This window comes from Drosophila takahashii, chromosome 4 (genome assembly GCF_030179915.1).
Source record: "Drosophila takahashii strain IR98-3 E-12201 chromosome 4, DtakHiC1v2, whole genome shotgun sequence".
NCBI classification, from domain to species: domain Eukaryota; kingdom Metazoa; phylum Arthropoda; class Insecta; order Diptera; family Drosophilidae; genus Drosophila; species Drosophila takahashii.
Genome location: NC_091682.1, coordinates 2,716,688 through 2,728,195, shown reverse-complemented (window position 1 = coordinate 2,728,195; position 11,508 = coordinate 2,716,688). Strand labels below are relative to the sequence as shown.

At 38.0% G+C, this 11,508-nt stretch overlaps 1 protein-coding gene across 1 annotated transcript; it reads right to left on the bottom strand.

The window, feature by feature from the left end:
- Nucleotides 1-2,634: 2,634 nt before the first annotated feature.
- ATPsynbeta (ATP synthase, beta subunit) lies at nt 2,635-5,000 on the bottom strand. The gene is made up of 3 exons (XM_017140807.3): nt 4,849-5,000; nt 3,965-4,276; nt 2,635-3,912 (listed from the first exon to the last, which is right to left on the bottom strand). The coding sequence occupies exons 1-3, from the start codon at nt 4,910-4,912 to the stop codon at nt 2,771-2,773; spliced, it is 1,518 nt and encodes a 505-aa protein (XP_016996296.1). The 5' UTR covers nt 4,913-5,000; the 3' UTR covers nt 2,635-2,770.
- Between the last annotated feature and the right edge of the window lie 6,508 nt (nt 5,001-11,508).

Here is an 11,508-nt window from a genome sequence, read left to right as displayed (position 1 = left end):
CAGATCATTCCTATTAATTAACAAATCGCAAAAATGTTCAATTTTCTAATATTTCTCATTAATTTTCCGATCGTTCCTATGGCAGCTATATTATATAGTCGTCCGATTTTGATTAAATTAAAATTGAAATTCGGAAATATTTAAAAAGAGTCATATCCTAGAGTAGAAGATAATACAATAAAAACCAAAGAAGCTTGAATTTATTTCCTATTACTTTTCCATTAATTTTCCGATCGTTCCTATAGCAGCTATATGATATAGTAGTCTGATTTTTTAAATAATTAATTCGAAATTCAGAAATATTTAAAAAATAACATCCCCAAAAGTAGAAGGTAATATTTCAAAAAACACCGAAGCTAGAATTTTTTAAAGTTTTTTTTTCCGATTGTTCCTATGGGAGCTATAAGATATAGTTGTCCGATCCGGTCGGCTCCGACATATATACTACAGGACATGGCTAGATCGACTCGTCTTGTGATGCTGATCAAGAATATATATACTTTATGTGGTCGGAAACGTCTCCTTCACTGCGTTGCAAACATCTGACTGAAATTATAATACCCTCTGCAAGGGTATAAAAATCAGCCAAAATTCTTGTCAGAGCAAGAGGAACCAATGTAGACCAAGATATCACAGTTGTTAGTCCTATCCCCCTAACAACATAGATTAACTCTTTAACAATATGAGACCGCAAATTCTTTAGAACAAGAGGATTTTTTTTTGTTTTACCGTCTTGGAAGCCGACATACACGAATCTTGATAAAAATGAGACCGCGAATTCTTTGGAAGAAGAAGAACCATTAAAAACCATAACACATATGGATTTGATGTCTTTAACTATTCACGAATTCTAAAAAAAAATGTACCCGCAAATTCTTTAGAAGAAGAGGAAATTAAAATGTACGATTTCACGTTTGACACGATTAGATGATTACAAAAAAAAATCGTGGCATCGCCAACTTGATTACTTTTACTCGTGGAATCGGCATCGTATCGTGCAGGTCTCTACTGTCTGTCTGTTAGCATAACTTTTTAATGAATGGTCCGATTTGAAAAATATCTTCTACATTTTAAAAGGTATAAATATACACAACAAAAATGCATTTATACTTATCGGAAATCTTTAAGGGTGTGGGCCATTGTGGGCGTTAGAGGGGGCGTGGCGCCTGGCTGAAATAAACTTGCGCTGCGTAGGAAGCCCAAGAATATGTGTATATGTATGCCATTTTCTAATTAGGTCTTTGAACTTTAAAAATTATATATTTCTTTCTTTACCTTTTAATATGTCAAGAATAAAATGTTAGCAGGTCAATTGGATTTATCTCGAAAACACGTTTTGAAACTCCATGTTCATTGCCTTTCCTAAACGGCTTACCGAACGTTTTCAATCCTAGACCATATTTTTCAGCATAAAGAAAAACCTTGGGAGTTTTTCTTATTATACCCTTGCAAAGGGTATTATGATTTCTGACAGAAGTTTGCAACGCTGTGAAGGAGACGTTTCCGACCCCATAAAGTATATATATTCTTGATCAGCATCACTAGACGAGTCGATCTAGCCATGTCCGTCTGTCTGTCCGTTTCTACGCAAACTAGTCTCTCAGTTTTGAAGCTATCGGCTTGAAACTTTCCCAAAAGTCTTCTTTCTATTGCAGGTAGTATATAAGTCGGAACCGACCGGATCAGACAACTGTATCTTATAGCTCGCATAGAAAGAATCGGAAAAAAAACGTTAAAAAAATTCTAGCTTCCGTGTTTTTTGAAATATTACCTTTTACTCTTGGGCACATTATTTTTTAAATATTTCGAAATTTCGAGTTAAATATTTAAAAAATCGGACGACTATATCATATGGCTGCCATAGGAACATTTTTAGCTTCTTTTTTTATTGTATTTTCTTCTACTCTAGGACATGACTCTTTTAAAATATTTCCGAATTTTAATTTTAATTTGATCAAAATCGGACGACTAAATCATATAGCTGCCATAGAAACGATCGGAAAATTAATGGGAAATTAATTGGAAACAAATTATAGGTCCGTTGGTTTTTATTGTATTCTCTTCTACTCTAGGATATGATTTTTATTAAATATTTCGGAATTTAACAAAAATCGGATGACTATATTATATAGCTGCCATAGGGAAGGATAGAAAAATTAATGTAATGTAAAAAAAAAGTCAAAAAACACCGAAGCTAGAATTTTTTTACGTTTTCTTTTCCGATCCTTCCTATGGGAGCTATAAGATATAGTTGTCCGATCCGGTCGATTCCGACATATATACTACCTGCAATAGAAAGAAGAATTTTGGGAAAGTTTTACAAAACATATACATTTTCCATGTTTTACATTTTTTTTAGTCCTTGTTTTTCTAAACTTGTATTTATTGAACTCTATTCACTTTAGAGTTTTAAAAATGGAACTTAACCATAATGAAGATTACGTTGCAAAGATTTGCAAAGCTAATGAGATCCGTTTCAAATTAAAATCGCTTTAGAATTCGAAAATTCTGACGATCCGAAATATTAGGTATTTTCACTTTCAGTAAAATGTTTAACGATCGAATTCTTGCAGTTTGTATTATATGCTATAAAAAGTATTTTGCTATTTAGTGGTTAATTAACACCATTTAGCGTAATGTTTAAATATTTTTATTGAGTTCTTCACGTGTATTGAATTCCAATTTGATGTTACAAAGCTTATTACAATTCAATGCATAATTCAATTATTTGCTGGTAATACGACTTTGAAGATTTTGTCAGCAAAGTTATTTAAGCAGCTTCCTTTGCCAGACGATCAGCCTTCTCGACAACCTCTTCGATTGGGCCGACCATGTAGAAAGCAACTTCAGGCAGATGGTCGTACTCTCCAGCCAGAATCGCTGAGAAGCCCTTAATGGTTTGTTCCAGCGGCACGAGTTTACCAGCATGCCCAGTGAAGACTTCAGCAACTTGGAATGGCTGCGACAAGAAACGCTGAATCTTGCGAGCGCGTGCGACTGTGAGCTTATCTTCCTCAGACAACTCATCCATACCCAGAATGGCAATGATATCCTGAAGGGATTTGTAATCCTGTAGGATTTTCTGCACGCCACGAGCAACGTTGTAGTGCTCTTGTCCAATGATGTTGGGGTCCATAATTCGAGAAGTGGAATCCAGGGGGTCCACGGCAGGGTAAATACCCAGCTCGGCAATCGCACGCGACAAGACAGTGGTGGCGTCCAAGTGAGCGAAAGTAGTGGCTGGAGCAGGATCGGTCAAATCATCAGCGGGCACATAGATAGCCTGGACAGAAGTAATAGATCCCTTCTTGGTGGTGGTAATACGTTCCTGCATAGAACCCATGTCAGTAGCCAAAGTTGGTTGGTAACCGACGGCGGAGGGAATACGACCCAACAGCGCGGACACCTCGGAGCCAGCTTGAGTGAACCGGAAAATGTTGTCGATGAACAGCAGCACATCCTGTCCTTCTTGATCACGGAAGTACTCGGCAACGGTCAGACCAGTCAGGGCGACACGGGCACGGGCACCTGGGGGCTCGTTCATCTGGCCGTACACCAAAGCTACCTTGGAGGTCTTGTCCTTGAGTGAAATAACACCACCCTCGATCATCTCATTGTACAAATCGTTTCCCTCACGGGTGCGCTCGCCGACTCCCGCAAAAACGGAGTATCCACCGTGAGCCTTAGCCACGTTGTTAATCAGCTCCATGATCAACACAGTTTTACCCACGCCGGCACCGCCAAACAGGCCAATTTTACCTCCTTTGGCATAGGGAGCCAGAAGATCGACGACCTTGATTCCAGTGACAAGAATCTCCTGCTCGACGGACATCTGAACGAATTCAGGAGCCTCAGCGTGAATGGCAGCCGTCTTGTCGGTGTCAATCGGTCCACGCTCGTCGATGGGTTCGCCTGATGTAAGAAGTGGTTAGGCTCAAACTGTTGTCACAGATCGATTACGTACCAATCACGTTGATAATGCGACCCAGGGTCTCAGCTCCGACTGGAATACGGATGGGATACCCAGTATCGAGAACCTTCTGTCCGCGAACCAAGCCCTCAGTACCGTCCATGGCAATGGTGCGCACGGTGTTCTCTCCCAAGTGCTGGGCCACCTCGAGCACAAGCCGAGGAGAGCGGTTGTCGACTTCCAGGGCGTTCAGGATTGGCGGCAGGTTATCATCGAACTGCACGTCGACGACGGCACCAATTACGGCGACAATCTTTCCGTTGGCGGCAGCCGCAGCCTTTGCAGCCTTGGCAGCATGGCCACGAGCTGAAAGAAGGTCGAAATAGTGCATTCATGTTACATATTCTTTTTGTTCCAGCCCGAAAAATGTTATTTCCCTGCCAACTCCCTTAAGCTTTGCCCAACGTTAAGAGTGGTATACAGAAAATCCTACAGGCATTCTGGTTTCCGACACGCCGACTAATAATCCTTTTATACGGTTAAAATCAGATTACTATTTAAATCGGTCTAGTCTGTACAAAAAATCAGTTAAAAATGTATTGATTAAAAGTGACCCCTCAGAACAATGCCGACATCTTTTCCAGGGCGAAAAATCCTCGTATACGTAACAGAAAGCCCGAGTCGCTTTAAATTTGAGACTAGACTAGATGAATACAGATTTGCCCAAATGTCCGCGCCCAAAGTGCATTATAACACCAAGTAACCTTAAATCATTCCAAATCAGCGTTATGTAATAATTTTCCTTCACTCGTAACATTTTCGCCTGTTTAGGTTATGTTCGGCCCCTGCCACTAATTCGGTCCCCGAAAGTGCCGAGCGCAGCGCCCTCCTAGTCCACGTTCCCACAGTTTCGACCGAGAATTTAGTTTTCTACTTACACAATTGCCCCAGGAAGGGGAGCAAATTCTTATCGGCTTTGGAGGCTGCACGTAACGCGAACATTTTTCTCGACTGTGAAGAGTGTGGGAGTATGAATGCTAAGGTGTCCAGGTGTGCCCGGGGGCTGAGTTGCGAACGGCAAAAGTATTCTAATAAAAATACTGGATATTTTTGTAAGAGCGGCGCCCTCTATCGCTGTTGGAATCTAACCGAGTCACAAACCAATTGGACGCGCTGGGCGTTTATGGGCAACGCCGTCGAACGTAAGGGTCGTTTAACGTAAGGGTCATTTATGCTGCACTACGTAACTGTCAGTTATGCTGCATGACGTAGAAGAGCTAGGGATGGGGAAACATACCAAAACCAAAAATACCAAATATTATATATTATAATTAGCGCCCTCTATTTTGGAATTTAACCGAGTCACAAGCCAATTGGACGCACTAGGCGTATATGGGCAACGCCGTCGAACGTAAGGGTCGTTTAACGTAAGGGTCATTTATGCTGCACGACGTAGAAGAGCTAGGGATGGGGAAACATACCAAAATCAAAAATACCAAATATCTTTTGAATTAAAATAAATATTTAAATCGTGACAAATGTTTTTGCGATTATAATTAGCGCCCTCTATTTTGGAATTCAAACGTAAGGGTCATTTTATGACGTAACTGTAATTATCGATATTTTTGTACAAAAATAAAATTGCATATGGTTCGATAAATATTTGAAAAACCGCGCGAACCATTTTGTAGGAATAAGCGTGTTTGTTGCAGCCGCGGGCCATTTAAATATTTCGGAAAAGTAAAATTGCAGTTTTATTGTGTTATTTATTGGCCCTTGGCGCCTTTTTGTCTTTTCCTTTTTTCTTTACTAGGAGGGAATAGTTCAGCAGAGATCTATAGGTCTTTATAGGAATTCATTTAAAAAATAATAATTTTACAGGAACTCGTTAAAATGCATAGCTTTCAAGTATCGGTCAACCTTTTCAAAGTGTTCGGGAAAAACCTGTCATTTACAAACACTTTGAGAACTAGGAGGGAGCTAACACATTCAAAAGGTTTTTTGATTAACAGCTGTTACGCTCAGAGCAAAACCCTTTTTCTTAGGGTTTCTTCGCTTTTGGTTTCTACCCAGTGCACACTGGGCCAGAAAGTTAATTTTTTGGCCAAAAATCTGTAATTTCTTTCCTAGTACAGTTGGAAGGTGCAGTTTTTTGCGTTTTTTTTCTTTAAAGATTGAACTTTCCAACGTACTAAAAGTAAAATTTCTCACTCAATCCATTTTCACTCACGATAAAGTATGAGATAAAACAAACTAAAACAAGAAAGGAAGCTTATATACCCTTGCAGATCATTCCTATTAATTAACAAATCGCAAAAATGTTCCATTTTCTAATATTTCTCATTAATTTTCCGATCGTTCCTATGGCAGCTATATGAGATAGTCGTCCGATTTTGATCAAATTAAAATTGAAATTCGGAAATATTTAAAAAGAGTCATATCCTAGAGTAGAAGATAATACAATAAAAACCAAAGAAGCTAGAATTTATTTCCTATTACTTTTCCATTAATTTTCCGATCGTTCCTATGGCAGCTATATGATATAGTAGTCCGATTTTTTAAATAATTAATTCGAAATTCAGAAATATTTAAAAAATAACATCCCCAAAAGTAGAAGGTAATATTTCAAAAAACACCGAAGCTAGAATTTTGTAAAGTTTTTTTTTCCGATCCTTCCTATGGGAGCTATAAGATATAGTTGTCCGATCCGGTCGGCTCCGACATATATACTACCTGCAATAGAAAGAAGACTTTTGCGAAAGTTTCGTCCCGATAACTCAAAAACTGAGAGACTAGTTTGCGTAGAAACAGACAGACGGACAGACGGACGGACAGACGGACAGACGGACATGGCTAGATCGACTCGTCTTGTAATGCTGATCAAGAATATATATACTTTATGGGGTCGGAAACGTCTCCTTCACTGCGTTGCAAACTCCTGACTGAAATCATAATACCCTCTGCAAGGGTATAAACACCTCTAAACGAGGTAAAAAACTAGTGACGAACGCACCATCAACATACAAAAGTTCTGATATCAACATTTGTGACGAAAAATTATTACACTCGTTATAAATAGACTTTCTAATATTTTCTCATTCGGCACGCTGCAATAGAAAATGCCTGTGAAGGGAAAAAGGCTGGAATAGTTTGCTAGGGCGGGCCGAATGTGAAAATATTAGAAAGTCTATTTAATGACGAGTGTAATAATTTTTCGTCACAAATGTTGATATCAGAACTTTTGTATGTTGATGGTGCGTTCGTCACTAGTTTTTTACCTCGTTTAGAGGTGTTTTTATTTGATTGTATTATCTTCTACTCTAGGATTTGACTCTTTTTAAATATTTCCGAATTTCAATTTTAACTTGATCAAAATCGGACGACTATATCATATAGCTGCCATAGGAACGATCGGAAAATTAATGAGAAATATTAGAAAATTTAACATTTTTGCGATTTGTTAATTAATAGGAATGATCTGCAAGGTTATATAAGCTTCGGCTGACCGAAGCTAGCTTCCTTTCTTGTTTAATATCATAATTTTACCACCGTCTCTTCATATAGCTGCCATACAACTCGATGGAAAGTAGGCTTTGAAAAATTAAAATTACAATCTGAAACAAAACATTTTTTCAAAGCCTACCTTCTTAACAATAAGAAAATCCATCGATTTGTATGGCACCTATAAGAAGGGACGAAGAAGAAGAGAGAACGCCCGTCACTCGGCCTAAGCGATTGCGAGAGAGATAGATATGTATATAAAATTGTTTTGATTGCGTATAACTTTTTAATGAATGGTCCGATATGAAAAATGTCTTCTACATTTCGAAAGGCATAAATATACACAACAAAATTGCATTTATACTTCTCAGAAATCTGTAAAGGTGTGGGCGCCAGACACATTTTAAAACCGTTAGTGGGCGATTGTGGGCGTTAGAGGGGGCGTGGCGCTCGGCTGAAATAAACTTGCGGAAAATCTCAACCTTCTAGCTTTTGTAGTTTCCGAGATTTCAGCGTTCATACTAAGTTTCAAGCTTTTTGGCTTGGTTGACATCCGCAGAGAATTGCCCCTATCGCGATATTTTTGTGGCAAAAACAGCGCCCTCTATCCGATGACAAATCATTGACACACACCCTCACGAAAACGGCTCTCTCAGTCCCAATAAAAAAAACAAGCGCCCTCTATTCGATGGAATCTAGCTAAGAAACCAACCAATTGGTAACACTACGCGTATGCGCGATTTATGGGCAACGCCGTCAAAACGGCGATAAAAATTAAGAAATCACTAGAATGCACATCTCTAACAGTGGGTACATAGATATTTTCATAATCGATGGTTGAAAACCTCGATATATCGCTGAAACAATTTAAGTTTTTAAAAGTTCCCAAAAATTGATCAAATTGCTAATAAAATGATTTTTGGCTGAACCTTAATATTTTAATTTTATTTATAACAGTTGGCAGCTTCCCATTTTGAATTTTAAATGATAAAGATATTTTTTGTAACGTCAAATTATTTTGAATCGTCAAATTAAATTATATTTTTGAAGGTCCTTTTCTTTTAAATATGTATACTACAGTATAGTTCATTTACATTTTATTAAACAGGAAACAGAAAATTGCCACAACCATGTTATTTTGGAGCTGCAGCTCAGCTTGTTGTTCAGCTGTCGTAGGTTAGGCGCAGTCTTAAGATTGTACGTTTTATAAATTTCCACTATACTGCCCAAACTTCCCCCAACAGCTCCAGGTCGTCGCTGTTGGCCCACGCGAAGGAGAATGGCAAATACGAATTTTATTTGACAATAGGTTTTAAACTTAACTTGTGGGCGTTAGAAGGGGCGTGTCGCTCGGCAGAAATAAACTTGCGCTGCGTAGCCAGCCCAAGAATATGTGTGGGTAATCCCAACTTTCTAGCTTTTGTAGTTTCCGAGATCTTAGCGTTCATACGGACAGAGAGACAGACACAGACAGACGGACATGATCAAGAATATATATACTTTATAGGGTCGGTCCTTCTCTCTGTTACATACTTTTGCACGAATACAATATACCCTTTTACTTTACGAGTAACGGGTATAAAAAAAATGAAAATGTTGGCAAGAATTTTAGAAGCGAGAGGCTACGATGCAGAGGAGAATCCTTAGAAGCGGTTTTACATGGCCAGGTCCTTCCAATTTCGCGAATGAGTCGCAAGAATATCTTGTGCTGCTGACCTACGTTTACTCTTGAAAATTAGCAATGTTTATTAGTTTAATTAATAATAAAGCCTAGTACTCAGTTGGGCTAAAAGCCTAGTACTCAGTTCGGCTAAGAGTTTTACTAGTCGAAAAATATTAATCTTTTAGTGTGACCGAGTGGCGCCAACTTTAAAATATTACAAAACGTTGAGCCGACCTGGGTCGCAAGCTTTAAATTCGCTATTGGAATGGCAATATGTATTGCAGCAACTCCTACAGGCAGTTTTCCATTGGTTTTTGTGGTTTTCCTTCCATTTATATGTTATTGGCACACCGCTTCTGCACATACACAGGCAAAGATCAAATTTTTTATTCTTTGGTTGGCGGCTAAAGGCGTTCATCGGAGTTCATCCGCTAAATCTAGTATTTTTGTGGTATTTTCTCACTATTTCCTTAGCTCAACTGAGTACCGCGGTGGAAAAAAGTCCCAGCTAAAGGCTTTAGCTACCTATTTGCCTCTCGCTTACTCCTATGCTTAGCTAGCAGTTTTCGTCGTACTGAGTACTAGGCTTTAAACAAAAAATGTTTACTTTTACCTACATGTCTTCTTCTTCTTCACAACCAGCTTCTTATCCGGCAAAAATTAGGACACTTTTTACGACAGTCCACCCTTTTCTCAATAAATCTTCTTTTTACATGAAATTTTTAGCAGAAATAAGTTTTATTACAATACTAAGTACCTTTGAATAAATAATTTGTTAACACAACATTTTAAAAACTACTCCGAAATTTGGTATTTTAAAGTTCCAGCTAATTGGTACCACCGTCAGGTTGGACGGTTTGCTGACGGATTTTTTTTGCTAATTTTTTCGAGAGGTTTTATAAACAGCATATTTTTCAATATAACCCGAAGTAAATATAAAAATTGTAGTATGCAGATAGTTCATAAAATTCATTTGAGTTGTCTTAAATAAAGTTTTATTTTTGGCAAGCATTTGTAAGTAATTTTATTTCATCAAAACGTCTGGCAAAATACGGGTGATTTAGAAACCGTCTAAAAGTCGTCTGTGACACAGAGATTTGCTATTCGGGAAAAATTTGGTTTGAATAGTTTGGTTTCTGTGACACCCCCGATTTTAATTAAGTTTGTTTGCTAAATAAAAAAATTAATACTAATTTAAAGCGCATATTGTACAAAATAAAAGATCAAAATGTAAAATTTCTACTCGAAATTTGTCGTCCAGCCTTAGGGCTAGTACTCAACCCAACAAAAAGTCGTCCAAAACGTTGTTTTTCATATGAAGTTTTTTGTTTTGGGCGACTTTTTGTTGGGTTGAGTTCTAGCCCTTACTATTTTTTCCTTGGTGGATTCTTTGGTTTTTCGGTACATTTCGTCTACTTTTTGTTTAAAGTAGGCGATTTATTCCTTAAGAATGCATCAGATTGTTTAGGGCCGGTTTCTCGAGTCCCTGTCGAAGTCCCTGATAGCTATCTGTCCGAAAAACTTATAGACCAGATAAACTGTTTTTAAAAGCAAATCGGCTTTCTCGACTCCTTTAATTTATCTGAACGAGAAACAATTACAAAGTGCTTTTAGGGTACAGAATTAAGCTGTTATTTACATTTTATTTATTTCTTTAGCCGGTCATCCACCCGCAGACACAGGCAAGAATGAATCGTTTCTATCTTTTTCGAACAAATTTCTATGAAATGTGGACGCAGACACGAGCTGTTCACATTGGTCCCCGCTGATGCAAAAGCGGCTGAAACCTACGAAAAAGAGAGCGTTCCTAATACACATCCCTGCAGGAAACGGAATTAGTTTTGGACCAGTAAAATACTAGTTGGGTCACGATAGTTAACTAGTTCAAGATATGTCCATTTCCTTGTAACGAACTTGTCCATTTTTCATATGCTTGTCATCGGAAACAACTAGTCCATTTGCTACTAGTTTTGCACTAGTGACTGTTAACCAATTCACGGTTACAGCTGTTAAACTACACTAAAAAATATTTTCACCAAAAAACTAAAAAGTAATCTCTAAACCATCAGGGGATTGGATTTCACTAGTAGTTGACGATGCCTAACTTGACGCTCTCCTAATTTAGCAGCCAATTAATAGGCGCGGTCCATAGAGGAATTCTGATAATTAATATGTAATCAAATAAAGTAAATGATAAATTAATGAAATTAAAACAAACTTACTTTTTTGAGGCAAGTCGCCCTCTCTAGGACATGAACCCGGGACCTTCGGATTTGTAGACACAATAATTATGCAGATGTAATGGAAGTCACATGACGAAACTTTTAGGGGCCAACAAGGATTATGTATAGAGCATTATACTATTTTTTATAAAGATTAAAAGTGACGATTTGCAGAAAACCGCATTCAAAATTTGTTTTTAAGTTTGAACATT